At 43.4% G+C, this 24894-nt stretch overlaps 1 protein-coding gene across 1 annotated transcript in view; it reads left to right on the forward strand.

Moving 5' to 3' along the window:
- LOC126237005 (GRIP and coiled-coil domain-containing protein 2-like) overlaps nt 1-24894 on the forward strand; it is a 323096-nt gene that overhangs the window by 76409 nt on the left and 221793 nt on the right. The window contains exon 5 of the mRNA XM_049946730.1: nt 7086-7323. Within this exon, the coding sequence (XP_049802687.1) occupies nt 7086-7323 (238 nt within the window). The remainder of the gene's footprint in view (nt 1-7085; nt 7324-24894) is intronic.

Here is a 24894-nt window from a genome sequence, read left to right on the forward strand (position 1 = left end):
CAAACAGTTATAGGTACTTTTTTCTTAGCCTTTGAAGGAAATGTGGATCAGGCCGGTATGTAGGTCGGAGTAAACAAGTGGTCTCGAGTGCTCATGTATGGGGACAACACCCCACACACATCCGACTCCTCGTCAACCCAGTTATGGGTGAAGACAATTACAGAGTAAAGAATACTGTCTAGTCAGGAGATTCAGAACAGTAAAAGTGAGAAGGCTAAAAATATAATGTACAGCAGTTGGACTGTCAATAGTAAAAACAAGGTGAGAGAAATATGTAAGGCAGTAGGTGAATTTTCCCAGGGCTCTAACAAAGTGCTGCCTCTAAAATGGAAAATAGGATGCCAAAAAAAAAATTGCAGACTGCATCTTAAAGCAATTAAAACAAGAATGAAAGAGGGAGGAAAGTGGGAGCTGGTAAATGGGATAAGGTCGAGGGCCCCCAGACTCAGCATGCTGTGAGAGACACCCCAACCTCAAACCCCGCTCAAAGTTTAGTTTGAAATCTTATATCTGAGAATTAAAACCACTTTCCCGGAGAGAACAGAGAACTATTTCAACTAGCTGTGAATCGTCCACCATTGCTGGAGCCAAAGAATTCAGAAAACGATGCTAGCATGGACCAGGAGAGGCATTAACACCAATATATCAGCTACTGTCTGTAATGTTCTGGAACCTCGTGTGTGTGTGTGGGGGCGGGGGGGAGGGGGGGGGTCACTACTCAATGCATATATTAAGCAATGGGTTAGCCTGGTATGACTGATGCGGAGGTGATATAGGACAATGGATTCCATCCAAAAGGAATGGAAGGAGTGCCATGCAGCAGTAGTCTCCTTGATAGTGTGGAGCTTATTTGAGGGTCTAGTAACCCACCATATGTTGTTCCATCTCTGAGTGAACAGAGGCATTATTTGCACACCTAAATCTTCACCTGGGACTGTCAAGGTGAATGTGGAGGTGAGTAATCGCTTCTCTGCCCAAATGGTTGCCCAGTCCATTCCTTGGAACCAAGAGAAAGACAACTGAGCAAGCAGTATGTCTTAAGGTCAGAGAGAGGATCGTGAAAAATTGATATCATAGGATGACAAAGGTAACAGTGATCAGTGGAGACAACTTGTTGTAAAATTTAGTCAAGGGAGGCCTATTTAATATAATGTAGGGTGCTGCTAATGGTTATCATCTCCATTGTAAAAACACTGCATGTTCCTAGCAGTGAATGTTGTCCCTGATTTCTTAGAGATTTAAAAGCACGTCCTGTCCTATCCATGGTTTTAGAGCTGGTGGTGCAAATGTAAATGACGATAGCACCCCCGATACTCTTGGAGAATGGAAATTAATAGGTGCGGACAACAAACTTTCGGACTTCGTATAAATCTGTTCCAATTCATGTCCTAAGTACCAGCTGATTGGGGGGGGGGGGGGGGGGGAGTACATTCTAAGGAGGTTAGGCGGAGGTCACGGCAAAAAACTGTGAGGCGCATTCCAACTGGCAATCCCACCCGAGGGTAGGTGTCTGGGGGTTACTGCCCACATATGGAAGGGGGAAAAGAGAGATAAGGGGGGGGGGGGGGATGAGGAAATTCTTGGATGGTGATACTCGTAAGTGAGCAACAGGTGGTAATATTGGAACTGAAAAGGGAAGGTTCCACTTCAGCAAGGAGACTGTCTACATGACTAGTCCAACAGGTGCCAGTGGCCTGGCAAATGCAATGATGATGGACTGGGTGTAACACTTTCAAAGCGGAAGGTGCTGCAGAGCCATAAACACGGCAATCATAGTTCAGTCAGGAAAAGACCAGTGCCTAGTAAATACAGTGAAAAGTAGTATGATCCGCACCTCAAGAGGTGTGGCCGGGGAAGCAGAGAGTTTAACTTTCTGCATGCAGCTAGTCCTCAGTTGCCAAATATGGGCAGCAAAGTCAGCTTTTAATCAAAGAGGAGACCTAGAAAATGGGACTGCGCTACAGCCTCTAAGTACTTGGCACCCATGTACGGTTCTGGGTCAGGGTGAACCATGGTGTGACTACAGAAATGTGTGACCCACATTGTTATAGTACAGAATTGGAAACTTTGGGAAAGGGTCCAAGCGGAGGCCATTTGGATGTTGCCATGCAGCTTGTATTCATTCGAGGCCACGCATTGGGACCTGCACCACATGCACAAGTCATTGAACTACAGCACAGGGGTGGACAGAGGTCACTAGCCCATTGATGATGGTGAGGAGAAATGTGTCACTCAGCACAGAGCCCTATGAGATGCCATTCTCTTGGACATGTGAAGAGCTGAGTGTGAACTTTAATCTGGAGCAACCAATGGAATAAAAATTGACTAGGATCCTTGAAAGCCCTAATCAAAGAGGGTTAGTAAAATATGATGATGCCAAGCAGTGTTGTATGTCTTATGTAGGGCAAAAAAGACCAAGATGAGATGTTGGCATTTAGAAAAAGTTTGTCAGATCATTGCTTCCAACATAACCAGATAGTCAGCTGTAAATACTTTTCTTCCAAAAACCACACCGAATGGTGGACAAAAGGCCCTGATTCAAGAAACCTGTATAATCTGCAGGTAACAGTCCTTTTAAGTAGTTGGCAGAGCATGTTCGTGAGGCTAATCTGTTGTTAGCTATCAACAGACATTGAGTTTTTGCCTGGCTTAAGGTTTCACCATCACAAAGAGAATCGGCCTGTCAGGCAGTGATATGAAGCAACAGGATCACTGGGAAAAGATCATTGTCACAAAAAGCAACATGTAGTGATCAATGTGGTGAAGCTATGAGATTGGGGGAAAGAGATCATAAGGTTAATAGACTAAAAGGTGCCATGAGTGGCACTGAAATGAGTAGGGTACTGTCATTGATGAGACACAGATCAAGATCAGAAAGAAGCTAGTGAATCAGAAGGCCCCTAACAACAAAAGTTGTACTTCCCCACAGTGGTGGTGTGCATTGAAATCACCAAGTGAGATGAAACTGGATGGGAGGAGAGCTGTCGGGTTTAGGTGTTCACTGACATAATCTTTGTAAACTAATGTTCAGACATCTGCAATTTCCCCTCTGGGGCCATTGTGATTCCGACAAAATGAAGCACTTCAGAATGATCATCAGTGAAGTGCATTTCATAGAAGGTGATACAGACTGCAGAATAACTGTAAATTAGTTGCTGCAGTTCTGTCAGGTGACAGTAATTGGGCACAGTTCCACGGAATCAGGATGCTGAATGTACCACGGTTAGGCGTGAAGGAGCCTGGAGGGCCAGTCATGTACCAGGATCACAGTCTGTTACTGGTACTGGTGGGACATCATCAATGAGTATTGGCTGGGACATAATCAATGAATATTGTCTAAAAAACTGATAGCAGTCACGGGAGTAGGCTTCCTCCGATTCTCTTCTTCTTTTTCTTCTTCATAACTTATGGCGGTAGAGATTCTTGTGAGAGTGCTTATCCACTGCAGGTGTGAGGCTGGATGAAAAGCTGTCAGCCCTGGAACCAACAGACCATAGTTCCTTCAGTCGTCAGCTGGTGTTGGTCCTGTGATCAGTGGGATTCCAGGGAAAAATGTTCCGAGAGGGAGTCCTGTCACCAGTAGAAGCTGGAGGAGGAAGCTGCTTCTTTGGCAGAGTGAGAGAAGTGGTTCCTGAAGATGGTGTCACGGGAATCATGAGAGTGGAAGGTGATGGTAGATATGATGTGGAAAAAATTAAAGGGGGGGGGGGGGGCACAGTGATTTCTGGGCAATTGGTTATCATATCAACAGGATGTGAGGATTGAATTTTTTTCTTGCCTCAGTGTATGACAGGCAGTCAAGAAATTTGTATTCTCGTATTTTCTTTTCTTTTTTAAATACTGGGCAAACTGCTTCACAAATACAACCATGGTGTGTTCGTCCACAGCTTTCTCATGTTGCGTCTGGTGTGGAACGGGAGAACAAGGTGTAAATATAGGAAAGCCCTCATGGAAGGCAGGACATAAGGTTCCACATTCCTGTCAACATAACTTTAGTTCTTTCTGTGAGGACATTTCCTTCAAAGACTATGATGAACGTTCTGGCATGAGTATTGCATTCAGTGCCTCAGTTTTACCACTCATATATTGAGTTGCATTAAGTGCGTTGATTGTATCACTTGGTACATCACTAACTCTGGATGAACTACCTCTTGACTGAGTGAAGGACTGATGAACTTGCTGTTTAGTCCATTAGTCCCCAACCAACCAACATACCTTCTCACTCCCCAAACTGTTTCTCCACCAAAACTTTTTCACTCGTCATCTCTCTCTCCCCAGCCAATCCCCATTCCTGCCCTCCCCATCTCATCCCTTTCCACCTTCTCTCTATCCCTCACCATGTCTCTTTCTCTCTTCCTATCCTCCTACCACTCTCTCACTTCTCCTCCCTGTCTTGCTCCCACTTCTCATCTTACCCCCCCCCCCTCCTGCAACACATATCTCTCTCTCTCTCTCTCTCTCTCTCTCTCTCTCTCTCTCTCTCTCTCTCACTCCTTATCTTCCTCCCCCTCCCACTTCCCATCTACATCTCAGCCCCCCTCCATCCCTCAACTCCCTTAGTCTGTCCCCCCCCTCCTGCCTCCCATCTCTCTCCTGCTCCCTGAATCCCCCTCACCACCGTTTTCTCCCTGTCCATCCCTCCCGTTCTCTCGCCCTCACTCCCACCCACTCTCTCGCCCTCGCTCCCGCCCACTCTCTCGCCCTCGCTCCCGCCCACTCTCTCGCCCTCGCTCCCGCCCACTCTCTCGCCCTCGCTCCCGCCCACTCTCTCGCCCTCGCTCCCGCCCACTCTGTCGCCCTCGCTCCCGCCCACTCTGTCGCCCTCGCTCCCGCCCACTCTGTCGCCCTCGCTCCCGCCCACTCTGTCGCCCTCGCTCCCGCCCACTCTGTCGCCCTCGCTCCCGCCCACTCTGTCGCCCTCGCTCCCGCCCACTCTGTCGCCCTCGCTCCCGCCCACTCTGTCGCCCTCGCTCCCGCCCACTCTGTCGCCCTCGCTCCCGCCCACTCTGTCGCCCTCGCTCCCGCCCACTCTGTCGCCCTCGCTCCCGCCCACTCTGTCGCCCTCGCTCCCGCCCACTCTGTCGCCCTCGCTCCCGCCCACTCTGTCGCCCTCGCTCCCGCCCACTCTGTCGCCCTCGCTCCCGCCCACTCTGTCGCCCTCGCTCCCGCCCACTCTGTCGCCCTCGCTCCCGCCCACTCTGTCGCCCTCGCTCCCGCCCACTCTGTCGCCCTCGCTCCCGCCCACTCTGTCGCCCTCGCTCCCGCCCACTCTGTCGCCCTCGCTCCCGCCCACTCTGTCGCCCTCGCTCCCGCCCACTCTGTCGCCCTCGCTCCCGCCCACTCTGTCGCCCTCGCTCCCGCCCACTCTGTCGCCCTCGCTCCCGCCCACTCTGTCGCCCTCGCTCCCGCCCACTCTGTCGCCCTCGCTCCCGCCCACTCTGTCGCCCTCGCTCCCGCCCACTCTGTCGCCCTCGCTCCCGCCCACTCTGTCGCCCTCGCTCCCGCCCACTCTGTCGCCCTCGCTCCCGCCCACTCTGTCGCCCTCGCTCCCGCCCACTCTGTCGCCCTCGCTCCCGCCCACTCTGTCGCCCTCGCTCCCGCCCACTCTGTCGCCCTCGCTCCCGCCCACTCTGTCGCCCTCGCTCCCGCCCACTCTGTCGCCCTCGCTCCCGCCCACTCTGTCGCCCTCGCTCCCGCCCACTCTGTCGCCCTCGCTCCCGCCCACTCTGTCGCCCTCGCTCCCGCCCACTCTGTCGCCCTCGCTCCCGCCCACTCTGTCGCCCTCGCTCCCGCCCACTCTGTCGCCCTCGCTCCCGCCCACTCTGTCGCCCTCGCTCCCGCCCACTCTGTCGCCCTCGCTCCCGCCCACTCTGTCGCCCTCGCTCCCGCCCACTCTGTCGCCCTCGCTCCCGCCCACTCTGTCGCCCTCGCTCCCGCCCTCCCTCCCACTTTCTCGCCCCCTCGCTCCCGCCCTCCCTCCCACTTTCTCGCCCCCACGCTCCCGCCCTCCCTCCCACTTTCTCGCCCCCACGCTCCCGCCCTCCCTCCCACTTTCTCGCCCCCACGCTCCCGCCCTCCCTCCCACTTTCTCGCCCCCACGCTCCCGCCCTCCCTCCCACTTTCTCGCCCCCACGCTCCCGCCCTCCCTCCCACTTTCTCGCCCCCACGCTCCCGCCCTCCCTCCCACTTTCTCGCCCCCACGCTCCCGCCCTCCCTCCCACTTTCTCGCCCCCACGCTCCCGCCCTCCCTCCCACTTTCTCGCCCCCACGCTCCCGCCCTCCCTCCCACTTTCTCGCCCCCACGCTCCCGCCCTCCCTCCCACTTTCTCGCCCCCACGCTCCCGCCCTCCCTCCCACTTTCTCGCCCCCACGCTCCCGCCCTCCCTCCCACTTTCTCGCCCCCACGCTCCCGCCCTCCCTCCCACTTTCTCGCCCCCACGCTCCCGCCCTCCCTCCCACTTTCTCGCCCCCACGCTCCCGCCCTCCCTCACTCTCTCTCGCACTTCCTCCCTCCAACTCTCTCTCGCCCTCTGTTCCTCCCTCCCACTCCCGCCCTCCCTCCCACTCTGGCCTTCCCTCCCACTCTGGCCCTCCCTCCCACTCTGGCCCTCTCTCCCACTCTGGCTCTCTCTCCCTCCTTCCCTCCAGCCCTCTCTCCCTCCTTCCCTCCAGCCCTCTCTCCCTCCTTCCCTCCAGCCACCCCTTCCCTCCCCCCCTCTCTCTCTCTACTTCACTTTCCCTTCCTCTTCCTTTCTCTGTATGTGTTTAACACACAGTCAAGTTACTTTGGAGTTGATATGAATCCAAATGATACTGCTTGGACTTAGGGGTGCAGTGGAACCTGGGTAAGATATGTGCTGAGTGCAGGAGATTAAGTAAGGAAGCCAAGCAGGTTAGCGGACTTGGAATAGGAAAGGGGCCGGGAGTTATCTATTATGTTGTCTTTATATTACCAGCTCCATATAGAGTGATATTGGGGGTGTGTTTACTTCAGTATACATCAGTTGAAGTCTTTAGTTTTACTCACTAGTTCTTTCCGAACATGTCTTGTATTGTCAGTGTAGATGAAAAAGAATTTGTTACAGATGGACAAAGTGCTGAAACAAAGTGCATCAGTGGAACGCCAGTTGGAGCAAGTGAAACAAGATGAACGGAAAGCAAGGCAACAGGTGAATCAATTGACTAATCGTGTGCAGGAGCTTGAGACAGCACTTGAAAGTGCTCATCGACAGGTTAAGCGCCTTACAAGAGAAAATGATGATTTACTTCAGCAGCTGGACACTGTGGAATTAGAACTTCGGTCTCTGAGGGATCGGGGAATTGGTATGTATTCTTTATGTAACTTCAGACGACCTTTGTGCCTTCTTGATGTTATTTACGAATTCTGTCACTACTTACTTTACTTTTCTGTGTTTTATTCCCTGGCAAAGCATACTGCTATGACCCGTGAAGGAGAGTGTAACTTACTTTCCTCCTTTCTGTATATTATTTTAATAGTTTGAAAATTTTGGTGTCAACCAGTTCACAAATTGCTAATTACATATTATCCACGTACAGTTATTATACATAACTTGACTCTTTTGTGTGTGTGTGTGTGTGTGTGTGTGTCTGTGTGTGTGTGTGTGTGTGTGTGTGTGTGTGTCAGTATGTATTCTATTACTAGGAAAATTTATATCTTAAATTAACAGCAAATTTGCCTAATGTTAAATCAATGTATTGCCACAATTATCTTTATCTGGTGATATGTTATTCGACTAAGGACCAATGTCATAGATCACAGTCACACATTGTTCAAAAATCAGACCTTCCCATTAGTGAAATAAAATGTGATTACAGTTTCCTTTTAAGTTTGTGGTCACATAAGTTCTAAATGTTCATAATTTAACTCTGTTGGTTAACGCTCTAGGTTAGTCACCAACTCAGTAATATAACACTCTACAAAAAGTAAGTAAGGTTCAAGTATTTTCTGTGCACTCCTAATTGCGAAGACTTTGAAACAACTAACTACTTGCAGAAATCAACGCTGTCACAGTGGTACTGGTTTTCATGCATGCATCAGCATGTTCAGACAAAAAGTTGCTGGGCACTTGATGATACAGCTGAACACTTGAATTCTACAGTTCTACATTGGACCCCTCTGTATCATTTTTGCCAATGATAGAGCCAACTTTCCCTCCCTCCCTCACACACACACACACACACACACACACACACACACACACACACACACACACAGCCTTTCAGTTGTGGAAACTAGCCTTGGTATTCTCAACAAATGACAGTAAAATGCACACTACTGTTGGAAGTCCTAGAAAAGGGTCTGATTTGACTTTAGTTTACGAATGTATCTATCAGTGCCCTTACAAGAGTTTCTATATTTAACGCAGCTGCAGGGCAAAGGTTTGCCTCCTGTTTTGCTGACTGTATTCTTCTTTTAAAATATATGATTTCGATTGTGGGTTGCAACTCACTAAGTGCTCTTATTCTCAAATACTGGACGAATAAAGTCCGGATATTCGCGCATCATAGGCTACACTATTTTTTGTCCCCACCCCTTCGATAGATAGGTGGTTGTTACCCCATAGTGATTCTTTCCCGACAGTAAATGATACATGTACGAAGTTTGGTTGAAATCAGTGCAGTGTTTAGGAGAAAATGCAAACATATATACATATATATTTATATATTTATACTTCACTTCTTATTTAAAAAGTGCATAAGAAAGTATTTTTACTGTATTTTGAAGTCCTGAGTTCCTAATTATTTTAATTTAAAATCCACCACTAAAAAAACTACACAGATGACTACTTGTCCACTTTCAAAAGTTCCTTAATTTTATGAAAGGTCATAATATAAAGTGTTCCTAACATGCTTCTTGTCTGGGTTCAGGAGAGTAGCGTGAACTTGTTCAAACTAGATATGGGATACATCTTTCTTGTCAACTATGAACACTTTCACCAAGTCCCCTACAGATCTCGTACATGTAATGTGTATTTCTCAGTTTTCTTTAACAAATCTCTGTCCAGTTGTAGCATACTTGTATTTGGCTGAATTCTTGCTTGCAGTTTGAAACTCCAAGTGAATTGACATTCTTGGCATGATCTTTTTTCACCCTGTGACTTCTTCAAGATTAACATGATTGTTAATGACTCATCTCGGAATCTGTATAGCTGAGAAAATGTATGTTGGGGTGTAAGTTGAAAAATGTTATTTCAATACAAGGATATTCTTGCTTAAGAAAAAATTAAGAAAGCTTCCTTTGCTGTCTTATTCATATAGTGTTTCTCCATGTTTACTCTTTTTAACCAGTTGTTTATTATAAACTTGCCATCAATTGTGTGCTGGTTTTATCACTTGTGAAAGTTTTTTTTTTATTTTGAGTTAGTAAGTTTACAAGATAAACATGAACACATGTTGTCTTAGCCATACTAATTCCAACCGTTGATATGATACATGGTAGAATAGTGACTAACTTCGCTCTTTTGGTTTCACTAAATGCTGTAATTCTGCTGTTAGGCTTTGTTGTAATCCTGTAGCCCTATTAAAAACTGTGGTGAACCAATTCTTGCAATGTTGCTAGTCCAATTCTTGCATCACCCACACTGTCTGCTAGCGAGCTTAATAATCTTACTACAACCGTTCTCTCCTCCAGCAAATTCAATCAATTCTGTACTCTATCCAAGTCGTCATTCACTATTCCCGTGGTATTCTTTACATGTCTTGCAAATTCCACAGTTAATTCTCATACTACGCTGGCATAATTAAGTACAATGTGTGCCAGATTCTTCAGCTGTATGATATGCCACTCCACAGTTGCCCTGTTTTCATCTGCTACTGGTTCTGCTTGCCCTATTATGCTATTAAGTTCTTGAAAGGCCTCATTGTCTGCGGAACTTAATACTGTCTTTAGTAGCTTTCGATCTGCATCCAGTCATCCTTGTTTCCTTTGTTTGTGGTGTCATATTCGTTACATGGTACAGCTGTTCTCCCAACTTCTCATATGAAAAGTGGGGTACCTGATATTCCCCTTGAACTTCTGTCAACACTCCTCCCCTCTCAGCCTGTCGTTGCAACTCTGTAAACGTTTCCCGTACTATTCATATTTCATTTCTTATCTGCCATATATTGTATGTTAATTTAAATATATACTGGTAATAGCTTGGTACTTCTGTTTGTCTAGCAAATGCTCTGCTTCGCATGCCCGATTTTGTTGTGCAACCACTACTACTCCTCCACAGAGGTGTAGAATCAACAAGAAGATACGCCACATGGGAGAAAGGAATTTTCATCACTTCTTCCCCCTTTTCAAAAAGTGTGCATATTCCTGTCACTTGTAGTCACATAGCTCAACAATATCCTATGCCCTATCATTGTAACCTAACAGTGGAAAAACGCTTCTATCAGAGCACATAGAAGGCTAATATGTTCCTGTTTAAATGACTCTTGACGGAAAAGTGGGGTACCAGCTGCTTTAGTCTACCTTCCTCAGTGACTTAAAAAATTTTCCAAAAAATTTTGTCATGCGAACATTCTTGCACTCTTTTATCATGCAAATTATCTCTCAATCCCACAAGCTCTCCTAACTGTAACTCACTCAGCGCCACTAGTCACCATTCTCACTTGCTTATTCAGCCCAGCTCATTGTCATTATCTCTTCGTGTCTCTGTCTCACTGTCACTTGTCTCACAACCACAGTCTCCTTTGTTCTGTCTTATTGCTACCGTCTCATCTCACTGTCACTGTCTCCTTGCTTTCTCTTACTGCTACTATCTTATTCATTTCTTCCCACTGCTCTCCCGCCCCCCTCCCCCCCTACTGTAACTATCTCTCTCTTGCTCGTTGTCAGTGTCATAGGGTCTGGCTCTCATGCGCTTCTAATTTCTCCTCCTTTTGATCCCTCTCCCACTGGCAGTGTCTTCTTCACTCTTTTCCTAGCACTGTTTTGTCACTGTCAACTGTTTCCAATGTCACAGTGTCCCTATCTTTCCCTCACACTGCCATTGTCTCCTTCACTCTTTCTATACCACAACCATTGTCTTTCTTCAAGCATTTATTACTTTTCCCCCTGTTTCCCACTGCCACTGTCTTTAATGTGAAAAGAACCAACTTGTTGGGTATGCAAATGGTCCCTAGCCCAAAGACTATACAAAACACTTGACCCTATCTTTCCATCACCAGCAGAACCTGAGGTATGAGCCTTGGCAATATCCTGTTTTTATGCACAATGTCTTGAAGCATATTGGTAGTGCATTCATACTGATAATTGCATTAAAAAAGTCCATGACAACAAAATAAACATGTTTTACACCCCAAATATATCACAACAATGACACACAAAATAAACTATCTCACGTATTGTCGATAAAAGCATTTTACAAGTCCATGTCATTCAGTCATACTGTGATACAGTCTAAGTGCATAAGGCATGTCGTGTACTTCTCTATTATTGAAGTTCGGTGTCCTCCCTTTCCTCTTTGACTTAATATCCTGCACTGGAGATGACACAGATGCTTGCAGCAAAGAATTTACAGTGACTTTGAATGGCTTAATGCATCCTACATGCACAATAGAGGTTGTCCCTGGCTGTTGCAAATGTCATCTCTATGAGATGATACAATCATTCACAAATTTCTTTACTAAGAGACTGTATTTTCAAGTTTAGGCTTTGCTAGGTTGAAAGGTGATGGCATCTTCCTGCCATACACTACTACTTTGTAGAGTAACAGCCAAATATTGCTGTGGATTTCAGAGTTATATGCAAATGTGACACACAGGAGATAGGCATCCCAGTCTTTATGGGTGCTTACAAAATAAGTCAGCATTTTGGAAATTGTATGATGATGAACACATTGTGTTCTTCCATTTGATTGAGTGTGGAAAGAGCTAGTCCTGAGTTTATAAATATGTAACAAATGGCCCAGCCGTTACTTCAAATGGTACATAAAATTAGTGCCATGATCAGTGATCATTGTGTCTGGGAACACAGAATATTAATAACCAATTGTTCATGATGGCCAGAGGCACAGTATTCACCTGTTGATCTGTTGTTACAACCATTGTAACAAAGTGTGAAAAGTGGTGTGTCACAGTCAATATGTAGCAGTTACCCCAGGTGTTTGTGTGAATGGTCCGAGAATATCAAGACCTACCAGTTCAAAAGGTTTGGTCACTTCTGGCAATCTTTGTAGTGGGACCCATTGACAGTTTAGATCTGGCATACAGTTGCAAACATATTGTTTCACATCTTTTTTCCTAGCTCTCCTCGATTTTTTTAAACACCTCGATCAGTAACTGTCCAGTATCCATGATCTGCCAGAACAAGGTCATGTGCTTGCCTCAGTACGTTTTTAAAAACTGGAGGCACCACCGCTTGTGGTCCAGAGGTCAGTCGTTCTGCACAGAAAGCTGTCATGTACGCAAACTGCAGGTGTGTTCTAAATACTTGACAGCATTAACAACCTGTGCATTAAGCCACTCAGTTATGCTTCTACCCAGTGCTTGTTATACTCCAACTGTTCTGTGTAAGCCATCAGCATTGCCATGCCTCCTGACTTCTTTACGCACTATCACATATTCTAATTCACTCAGTTTCAGAGCCAAACATGTCTCTCTTCTTAATGGCTCTTTCAATCGCAATAACGACTTCAACATGGCATAATATGTTACTACCTTAAATTTTGTTCCTGGTGGTAACAGTGGAAGTACGTAATACCATGAATGACAGCTAGCATCTCTTTTTCCTTAGTAGAGTAATTATGCGCTGCCTTTTTTTAATTTTCTTGATGCAAATACTACTGGGTGTTCCGTACCATCCACACTTTGAGTGGAGATACATCTGATCACCAAATTAATAGCATTGCACAATAAAATAAGCTCTTTCTCAAAGTTTGGAACATCAATACTGCACTTGACTTAATGCCTGTTTTAACTTACAACACAATCTCACACACTTACAGTCGCCAGGCCATTGAACAATTTTGCTTCTTGTCTTAACAAACAGTTGATTGTAATGCTCTAGGGGTGGCAAAAACCAACCAAAGGTAAGTGAAACTAAAGTAATAAGTTGCTAAGAGAGAAGTATATTATCAATTTCCAGTTGAGAGTAATGAACTAAAGCAGTAAATTACCACAGGAGTAATGTTTTCATTCACTGCTGAAGTAAATTTATTTACTCCATAACTGGTGGAGAGCACCATCAGAGTACGTTAATACATTAGTAACCTAAGTAGGAAATAAGGTCAGAATTTACTACTAAGCAGTACTAGGAGTAAAGTTATAGAGTAAGATGTGTTCTTTGGTTTCTGCATGTTGAGTATCAAATTCTGTGGATTACCTGTCCTATGAAGAATGTAAGGACATGAAGAAAGAGGTGGATATCCCAACAGCGAGGGTTTTAATAGAAAGAAGAGACCAATTTGCAGTGTATAGTGACAATGATTTCAAAGTGTGGTTTGATTTTCAAGGGTGGTTTGGTTTTGTATGGAATCTTTGGAGTCTCTGCTTGCTGTGCTGGAGCCATCACTGCAGCATAATTATGACAGGAACCGTGCTTTGTCTCCTAGGCTGCAACGTCTTTGCAGACTGCGAAGTTTTCATGCTGGTACTTATCAAATCATAAGAGACAATCTCATTACATCCAAAATACTACTGCTGGGAGAGCTTTTAACAGTATGATAAAAGGGTTAATTGCCTTAAGGCCACTGTTACCATCCATGCCACAGAACCAAGAAAATATATCAAGGGAATGTCATTGGGGCCATAGGTTGTGTACCTACACCCATGCTTTGTCTGTATGGAGCACAAGCAGACCTCTATAGGACTTGCAAGAATTTCTTTTCTATCAATACACAAATCATGTGTGATGCCAATATGAAGATTTCGAATGTCGTAAGGTTGGCCGGGTTCCGTGCATGATGCATTTGGGACAACAGTAGAGTTGCTGCAGAATTTGAAAATGGACTACATGACGACTTTCTTGTTGGAGATGGTGGGTATGCTCTGTCCAAACATATTATGATTCCTGTGTTTCGAACCCACACAGGAGCCAAAGGGCACTGTAATAGAGCCCATATTATTACCAGATATGTAATAGAGCTTACATTTGAAGTTTTGAGATGTGTTTAACCCTAATGCTGTTGAGTGAATTACTATTATCCCCATTTTATGTAGATGTTTCTAACTCCCATGGCCTGTCAGTAGTCCAACCTTGAGTTTCATTTCTCTCCTGTTCAAGCCCTGGATTGAGAGACTTCTTGTAGAACAGGGCTTTGGCACCAATACCTTGCCATGTTTTTGCTTTTCGACCTTGCCTAATATTCTACATGCTGTCTCCACATCCAGTCTTGTAGTTTTATTTTGATCTTTGCCTTGGTGATTGTCAGGACAGGTTCCAGTCCAATAAATGGTGTCACCGCCCCTGTCGTGGCCAACCTATCGGCTTGCTCATTATCGCTAATCCCGGAGTGACCAGGGACCCACAACAGGTTTACCCTATTGTTTTCCCCCTAGCTCCACAAGGGCTTTGTGGCATTCTGCCATGATCCTTTATCTTGTTGGAGAGGTTGCCAGTGCTTTCAGGGCTACTTGGCTGTCTGTTTAAATGGAAATAGTGTGGCCTCTGTAGCACCTCCGCAAATTCTCCTCCAACCACAACTGATAGCAGATATTTCTGCTTGAAACACAGTAGCCATCTTCCCTAGAGAGATTGCACTCCCCAGTCTTGGCTGCCCTCCGTACACCCTGGCCCCAACGCCTTGGTCTGTTTTCAAACCATCAGTGAACCAGACTATGTCCACAGTACGGTGTCGAAATTTGCTCTCCCAGAGCTCTCTTCTTCCAATTACTAGAATGAAAGTCTTGTTGAAGCAGCTGGGAGTTATTATTTAGTTGGCTGGCATTTCCCCAACCATACCTATGTCTACCTCACTCAGTATTTTAGGGTAAGATCCTAGATACCCCAGTGAATTCCAGTTTTTGCCCATCTTTAACCTGTGTGCTCCAGCTGTTATCTCCATCTTTACCCTCAGGTGTAATGGGGGCATGTCCAGCATGGTTCCTCTCCCAGCAGTGGGTGTGCTGCGATTCTGCCTGTAGTGGCTAAGTAGGTCAATCTCTGCACCTTATCAAGCTCCTTAGCAGCTACCTGCTGTTCTGCCTTTTTCCATGACACTGTAGCCCCGTAAGTGATTATAGGTCTTACTACCATGGTCTATATCCAGTTCATGCTCTTGGGGCTTAAGCCTCAGTTTTTACCACAAGCTCTCCAGGTACTCATTAGAGTACCTTTCGCCTTGGAAGAAGTGCTCCTTATGTGAGGGGTCCACGATTGTTTCTCATTCAGGTTTGCACCTAGATATTTCACTATCCCCTTCATTGGTAGAGTTTCATTGAGAAGCTTGGGATTCCAATATGTGTGTGGGTTCTGCTTCCTTGTAGATGGTACTAAAACAGTCTTCTTAGGACTGACCCTTAGTTCCTGTTTCCTTCACCGATTTTGCACAATGTTCATTGCTCCTTGTGCCATAGCTCTGACTGTACTTGAAAATTTGCCAAGTATTACTATGACGAGATTGTCTGCATATCCCTGGCAAAATTACTGTCTAGAGTTTAATTCTACAATGAGTTCATTCCCCACAAGGTTCCACAGTACAGGGGACAGAACCCCTCTTTGTGGACTGCCTCTGGGGGTGTTGATTACCATTTTTTCTTGCATCATAGTGGCTTCTACCTTTCTAACACTAAGCATGGCTCTAACCCACCTGCAAATGGTAGTCTCCAAGACATGCACCTCTGCTGCCTTAACCATGGATTCGAAGATTGTGTTGTTAAAATCCCCTTCAATGTCCAAGAAGATGCAGAGGGCTATTTCCTGAAAGTGTAGTGCTTTCTCCACCTTCCCTACAAGTTGGTGGAGTGCATTTTCACATGATTTTCCTGGTTGATATGCATGTTGGATTATGTGTGGAGGGACCCTAGTTAACCTCCTCTCCCTAACATGCACATTGACCAGTTTTTCTAATGTTTTAGGAAGAAAGGATGACAGACTGATTGGTCTCGTATCCTTGGCCTCAGTATGATCAATTCTCCCTGGCTTTGGAATAAAGACAACCTTCACTGCCCTCCAGATTTTACGCATGATTCCTGCTGCTAGGCTAACCCTAAATAACCTGCATAGGAGTCTTCATTCCTGCTTGTTGCGGGGGTGCTGGAAAAATTCCATCTGGGCCAGGTGACTTGAACGGTCGGAATGTTCCCACCACCCATTGATGAATATTGCTGTGGTCAACACATTCTCTGGCAGATTCCCAGTTCTCCCTTTGAATACCTGAATACCAATATCTCACAGGGATCTCCTGGTCTGTGTTGCCTGTCAGAGTACATTGAGGAAAATGAGTCTTGAGGAGTAGTTCCAGCATTTCATGTGTTGTCCTTGTATACTCGCCATTCTCTTTCCTTAAAGTTTCTCCCGGATTAGTTGGTATCCTAGTGAGGATTTTGTGAAGTCTGGCCTGAACAGCTGTACCCTCTACCTCCTCACAGAATGCCTTCCAGGTCACCTGCTTTGCTTGCTTAAATGCAAGATTGTATTTGACAAGGGCCTCCCAATATTATGCCTATTGTCCTTTCCTTCTCGCAAGGTTAAACAGTTTTTGTACCTGTTTCCTATGTGATTCCAGGTTGTTGTTCCACCAAGATACATTCCTATTCGTGCACTTCTTGGTGTTTGAGCAGTTTTCATGGTATGAGGTCATGATTGCAGAGGTCTCTGCTACCTCCTCAAACTCTACTGGATTCCTTATTGAAGTACTGACTTCCAATAGGCCTGAGTCGAGGTCCCTCACATATGCCTCCCAGTCCATTTTCCTGAGATTCCTATAGGACATGGTCTGTGTAATGCCCATTTCAACCTCGAACTTAATATACAAGTGGTCTAATGAGCATGGCTCTGAAGCCACATGCCATTGTTTGTCATAACTACCCATCAAAGTGGAACTGAAGGTTATGTCATTTACCTCTTTCCTTCTTATATTCCTAAATGTAAATTCCTTGTCCCTATTGAGGATCTCTAAGTTATTAGCTAGAAGAAAGTCTTGAAGGTTCTCACCTCTACTGTTGGTTTCGGTGCTGGCCCACACTTAAGTTGTGGGCATTAGCGTTGCATCCAACCAATAGTTGGTTGCCCTGTCGTGCACAGGCTTCCATCAGTCTCCCAGGGTGTATACGACTTGGGACAACTGGGAGATCCGGGAAAAACCCAGGAATTTTTTCATCCGGGAGAAAACCAGGAAAAACCTGGAAATTTTTCATTGTTTTAGTTTTCAGTTAACTGTTTGTGATTTTGACTGATAAGAACCAATACTCTAACAAAGAATATTAGTGTATCCCACTTCTGCAGAATAATACTGCAGCAAGAAAACATGAACAAGAGAAAAAAACGAAACTAAGTCGCAAAGGAAATGCGCCATATACAACAACAAAACAAAGTGCTCATACAAGCATCTGCCAACAGCAAAGTGTGTCAAAGGCTTTAGGAAAACTATGCAATGCTTCTAAACAACAAATTGCCTCCAATGAGCGTGACGTGACAGCTGTTTATATTAGATTCGTTTTAATGCAAGATCTTTTAATGTTTCACACATACGAACATGCGGGCTTCCTGCGTCATCTTAGCTGCGCAAGTGCAGTGACGCCTGTTATCTGGTGCTCTCTGGTAACTGCTGAAACAAACCTATTTCTAATAGGTCATGGAAAAATATTGCGAGTATTGCTTTGCAAAGCGTTACTTTCAAAGTAAATTTCCTTTTGTGTAAGATAAACTATGTGCGAGAATGTATGACGAATTTCTTAATCACAGAGCGTTTGACTCTCGTATAAAAATCAGCTCTTTGGGGATAACCATCTGAAGAATTTTGAGCCCAGAATATCAGACATTTACGTCGTTATTAAAAATTTTACTGGCACATTTATATGATGTATGACGCGCAAAAGAGATCAACATTATATGTTGAAGCTTAGCTTATCTTGCAGCTTATTAATCTTAGAGACCAATATTATATCTGAAAGCTTTGCTTTTCATGTAGTAACAATATGTATATTAATTTAAGCCATTAACTTTTCTTATTTGTGTGTTCACGCTGCTTAAGAGTGATCTTGCTATTGGCTGACTACATCATGTGTCAAATGCTGTCATCAGCTGGCGAGGTCACGTGACATGAGCCGTGACTGGCTTACAAAAGTGCGTCGTAATCTCGATTTTAATGCTTCGGAAAGTAACTTGCGGTGTTAGGCGGAATTCGAATTTATACAGAGTATCATTTTCTAAAGTGTTGGGAAATTCTACGTCGGTGTATAAAATCATTAACCGTCAAAGCATTGATAAGTTTTACAGTGCCAAGGAAAAGTATACTGTCTCAACCGGTAAATCTGGGGAATTTTTTTTCCTTGTCCATGTATACACCCTGGTCTCCTCACCTCCCGAGAAGGAGCACTGTCCTTTTAAGGAAGGTATGCCAAGGCCATTACAAACTCCCTCATGTTGCCGCATCCTGATGGTCACCAAGTCCCTAGAACAAAAGTCCGCCATTGGCATGAAGGGGATTCTGTTTTTTTACATAAATGCACATTCTGGAGTTCCTTATATTTCTAGCATAAACGAGCTGTATAAGCTGTGTCACAAACTCCTTGGTGATTTCTTAAGCTTTCTTCATTATAACAATATCTATTGCCGTTTTCACAGTGCCGCCTAGGCCTAATTATATCCCCGTTATATAAATCAGGTTTCTGAATCAGGGCCATGTTCACTTCTTGTCTTCCCAGAAGACAACTCAGGGCAGCAGTAGCCCCTTTACTGTGTTGCATCTCCATCTTCCCTCCATTGTCACTTCTGATGTCTTTGATTACTATGATGGCAACCTGGGAGAACCCCAAGAATAGTCTCAGGTCCTGTTCCCGCATTGCCTTCACGGACTCTCTCCAACTTCCACCACAAGGGTTTGGCCGTTTGGGGCAACATTCCAGTTGATTACCTTCCAATCCTCTGTTGAGACTTTCAGATTTTGAGATCCTATTTTCTCAATCAGAGTCTCTGGAAAGATGTCCTTCAGGAGTTTTGGCAACCAGATTAATATGTTTGCAGTCTTGAAGAGGTGAGCTGCTGTCTTTACCAGCAGCATCGCACCCTCCCATGGTGATATTAGGGGCACCTTTTCCTTAAGCCATTCCACTGTACCCACCCCTCGCAGACAAAGGTAAAAGCACCGTGATCCAGATAGACTCTCCTGAATTTGGGTCCTGGACCAGTGTTCCCCCCCTCCCCCAGCCTTCTCAAAGAGAGCCATCTGCACGAGCTGCTCCTGCTGCAAGGTAATCTTGACCAGTGGATAGGCTTGCTGGAGAACCGCCATCCTAAAAGCCAGGGCTGCAGTACTATAGGTTTGTTTCCCTATTTCTTGCCTCTGCTTTTTCTGGATACACTTATTCTGAGAAATGGGCATCTTAGTTTCCCCCTTCTTCTCTTACTGCCTGCCCTCGATGTAGAAGGGGATTGTACACCCCATTCGCCCTTGGATAGTCTTTTCTTGGAGAGTCTTGGGCTTGAGCCCTTTAGTTCCTTCTACTTTTGTTTAGGAAGCCACTCCTTTTCTTTCTTTAGCTTTTGTTCTCTAAGAATTAAATAGATTATGTTCGGTAACACTCAGCAGAATGTATGCAGATGTTTGTAAAATCATTAGAAACAAGAGAAACTAACATTGTATAGTGGGGGTGAAAAATCAGGAAATCTGATATCCACAAAAAACAACGATAACAAAAAAGAATATAGGACAAAAACAAACATGGAATCAGGATATTCAGTTATAAAAATAATGCACCAGAATATACAATACATAAAAAAATAAGGCAACCCAATTAGAAATAATGCTAAATGAAGAAACTCCTGACATTCTAGCTCTGACCGAATATGGTCTAAATGAGCATGAAATTCTAAATCTTACTGTTGCAAATTACAAAGTAACAGCTAGTTCATGCAGGAGGAAACACAAAAATATGGGAGAAAAGAAGCTTAAATGAACAAAACTTAACAGCCCTTAGGATAAAACTTGAAAAAGAAGGATGGGAAATACTGGAAAAAGACTCTCCATCAGTGGATCATAAAGTGACTCATTTTATTGACACACTTTCCTATCATCTCAATATTACATGCACAGTAGTAAAAACTAAAGCCAAAACCTCAAGTAAAAACAAAAAATGGATAACAAAAGGCATTTTGGTCTCTAGGAACATGATAAAAATGATGCACATAGCATTGATGAAAACTTTAAAGAGTACTACAGAAAATATAAAAGAATGTATGCTAAAGTCCTGGAAGCAGCCAACCGACTAGAAGCAAAAAAGTACATAAATAGCGCTGATAATAAAAGCAAGGCTTGCTGGTCTATTATAAATACAAATCGCAAACCCTCCAACTCACAGGAACACAGCAAAATACAGTTCACGGCCAGCAAAAAACTGTAACTAAACAGAATAAAATCATAAATCTCTTCTTTGACTATTTTGCCACAGTAGGCCAAAAACTGAAAGAAAAAACAAATAATAAAAAATACAATAACACCTGGAAAACATTTATTAATCCCCAGGGAAAAACAGAGGCACTTTCCCCAGTGACAGAAGAAGAAACACTAAATATAATAAAAAACCTAAAACAAACAAAGTCCTGTGGAACTGATGGAATATCAAGTATAGAAATTAAACACTGTATGCAGGAACTCAAGAAACCTCTTACACAACTAATCAGTTCATCATTCCTGGAAGGAACTTCTCTAAAGTGCTTAAAGATAGCACTGATAAAACTAATACTTAAAAAGAGGAATGAATACAATCCAGAAAATTACAGGCTTACAGCTCTGTTACTGTAGTTCAATTCTTTTATCTTGGCGGCTCGTGCATGCCCGCCAAGACGCGGGAGATTGCTGCGTTGCCAGTTGCACATGATGCACGCTCCAAGAGAAGCAACGCCATAGTATAGCATAGTTCACAAGCTTACGTTTAGGGGGGAGCGCGCAGTTTATGAAGTAAAGCCACCACGGCCGCATTAACCCTTTCACTGCTACACAGACGTGCTCCCCGCATTCTGCGCTGTGCGCGATTTTGTCACTGCATTGCTCGCCTGTGCAGACACATGGTGTTCTGACTGCTTTGACACTCTTATCATTCAATTCCACAAAAACTATTTGGCCCAAAAATTTGATTTTTACACATCTTCTTGACTGATACCTTCCCCCCATAAATGACTTAACTTTGTTTCGATGTTCAATGCAGTTATTATGCAGCATTAAATATAGTAAACCATTGCACGAAATTTTGAAGAGTTTGCAGAGGTAAAAGTCCTAGAGTATACTTTCTTTATGGTCAATTTTAGTTGCCACAATGTTGAGAATGAAATGTGGACAAGATACCTAAATTTCATATAAAATTTACTGGTTAATAATATCTCATTTAATTTAAGTACCACATAGGTGTTGTATGTAATATTGAGAAATATTCCGTCTTTCGTGACTGTAACAAAAGTTTTATTTACACCGGGCACGTTTGGCTTTATTTTAAAGCACTTCGATCAAAAGGAAGTAGACAAAATACATTAAACAAAACTGTGGACTTACAGAAACATTAGGACTTGAACATACCTTCTATCAGTGAAGTGCTCTGAGCTATGTCAAATATAATTTTTGTGTGTGGCACACACAAACACCATTTATTTGCTAAAACACTGATCAGCCAACACAAACGTTGAATATTGTGTTACCGCAGCACAAAACTACGAAAGGTGACTTGGCAATGGAGGAGACAAAATACTGTCCACTGATGATGCTTCAAAAGAGAGAAATGCGTCTGGTCTAAATAAGTCGCTTATTACAGTTGCAGAAGAGGAATATATTTCAATACCAGTAGTAAAACTGCGACTGTGGAACAAAAACAAGAAAGAGAACGTGAGTACCATTGTGTATGTGCCACACCTTTCATTGATCGAAGTGCTTTAAACTAAAGCCAAACGCGCCTGGTGTAAATAAAACTTTTATTACAGTCGCGAAAGACGGAATATTTCTCAATATTACATACGACACCTATGTGTTACTTAAATTAAATGAGATATTGTTATACAGTAAATTTTATATGAAATTTAGGTATCTTGTCCACATTTCATTCTCAACATTGTGGCAACTAAAATCGACCATACGGAAAGTATACTCTATGGACTTTTACCTGCAAACTCTTCAAAATTTCGTGCAATGGTTTATTACATTTAATGCTGCACAATAACTGCGTTGAACATCGAAACAAAATTAAGTCATTTATGGGGGGAAGGTATCAGTCAAGAAGACGTGTAAAAATCAAATTTTTGGGCCAAATAGTTTTTGTGAAATCGAATGATAAGTGTGTCAAAGCAGTGGGAACACCATGCGTCTGCACAGGCGAGCAGGCGTGCAGTGATGACAAAATCACGCACAGCGCGGAATGCGGGGAGCACGTGTCTGCAGCAGCGAAAGGGTTAATGAAGAGACAAAGCACTAGAAATTTCAAAAAATTGCATTCAAACGAATAAAATTCGTGAAGTAAGGCACTTCAATATTGTTTTTAAATAAAGAAAATATTAAGCACCGCACAAGGTTTGAACTCATAACCTTAGCGTGCTTAGCAGCCCAACACCTTAACCATTACGCTAACACAATTTGTCTGACAACAAACGTCCATGAGGATTGTAACACGTCACACAAAATACTGACAAACACACTTGGTATGACTATGAATTACTCACGCTTCGTCGAAATACAATAGGAAATAAACAATTACCGCTCTCCTTCATTGCGAAAAAGCGGTTCGTGGGATTGATACAAACACCTTTCCTTGCTATCGCCTGTATTAAGAGTCTTATTGCTTGTTTGGTTTAATTAATTAATAGAATATGAAGCAATTGTTATAAAGAATGCTTTTTTCCAAACATTCTATAAAAGAAAGTCTGCTATCAAGACATTGCTTTTGTTCTATTACTTTATTTATGACTGAACGTTTCTAAAACTGAGGACACTCGTCCGTGCTCAGCACTGCAGTCGAGATCTGGCAACGTCGTTCGCTGTTCATTGGCTGACTGTGTTTTGTGACGTCAGATGCACAGAACGAACCTAAACTCGGCCGCCAACATAAATGAAGCGCACTTTAGTCATATAAAAAATATTTTAACGGGCTTATGCACAGAGACTCATTGCTTTTCTGATGAAATATGAAATTATCAACAAGAATCAGTTTGGCTTCCACAAAGATAAATGCACCATAGATGCAGTAATAGATCTCAGAAAATGTCATGTTATACATGGACTCTAAAAATAAATGTGTAGGAGTATTTATTGATCTAACAAAGGCATTCAATTGTGTAGACCACAAAACTTTAGTAGAATATTGGGAGTATACGACACAAGAGGAAATACAGGAGACTGGATTCTCTCATACTTGACAAACACGAGCCAATATACTGAAATTACAAAAACTACTGATGAAAAAATAAGATCTAAAGCAACAATTTTACAATTCTCTGTGCCACAAGGCTCCATTCTTGGCTTCATTCTATACACAAATCACATCCCAAATATGATTAGAATGATAGTATAGTTACCTATGCAGATGACACAACTCTTCTGTTCACGGATAAAGACACACAAAAACTAGAAACAAAAGCCAATGTAGAAGTAAATAATGCCATCCAAAGATTTAATGAATTAAAACTGCACATTAATATTACTAAAACACTTTGTGTAAACTTCAGCCTTCGAAACTTTCACAGTGAAGATATCAATGCATGCATAGATGAGTGCGTAGCAGAGAACACCAAATGTACAAAATTCCTTGGGATAATTATCAATGAAAATGTAAACTGGGATAAGCATGTAGAATATATAAGGGGGAAACTCCACGCAAACCTATATGTGTTGCACAAACTCAGCTACCTAAAGGATACAGGCATTATGAAAACAATATACTATGCATTAATTCATACGACATTAAGTTATGGCATAATTTTGTGGGGAGGTACCTCAAAAACAAACATCAATAAAGTATTTAAATTACAAAAAAGTGCCATAATAATGATAGGCAGCCTTAAATGGAAAGATGTGTGTAAACCAGCATTTAAAGCCCTCAAAATACTAACATTACCCAGCATATACCTATACGAACTCCTCTGTTGGACAAAATTCAAATATTCTGCCGATACTAGAGATAAGAACACACAACACAACCATGACACAAGAAAATGGAACCTCTTCCATGAGCCTACACACAACACAACAAAATACAAAAAAAAGCCATCATACGTTGGAGCAAAAGCCCTTGAAAAACTCCCTTCATTCTTGAGAGAAATAAACAATAAAAATATTTTCAAAAAACGTCTCAAACATATTCTAATAGAAAACTGTTATTACAGTGTTAATGAATTTATGTGCACTACAGTTCAAAACAATTGCAATACCATTATTGTATCAAAAGAAAAATTGTACAAAATCTAATTTAATATGAAATATCCCTAAAATAAATTTGTAATAAATTATATTTTTGTTAAACAGTAGACAGTAAAAGCTATGTACCTGTCGATGCATGAAATGAAAATATATCTTGACCCATACAGTGTACTTTGTCAAAGGATAAATAAATAAATAAATAAATAAATAAATGAAGTTTCCTCCTCTGAGCCCCAGACAAGTCTTTGCTCTTAATCTGGTCCAACTTCTTAGCAATCATGCCCACTTGTTGAACAGGTCTGTCCCTCTGTTCCAATGAGGGAATGTTTTCCATCGGTTCCAGCCCCGATGTTTGGGTGTCTGAGGTCTCAACTTGCCCCTCAGTATTGCT

This window comes from Schistocerca nitens, chromosome 2 (assembly GCF_023898315.1).
Source record: "Schistocerca nitens isolate TAMUIC-IGC-003100 chromosome 2, iqSchNite1.1, whole genome shotgun sequence".
Lineage (NCBI taxonomy): Eukaryota > Metazoa > Arthropoda > Insecta > Orthoptera > Acrididae > Schistocerca > Schistocerca nitens.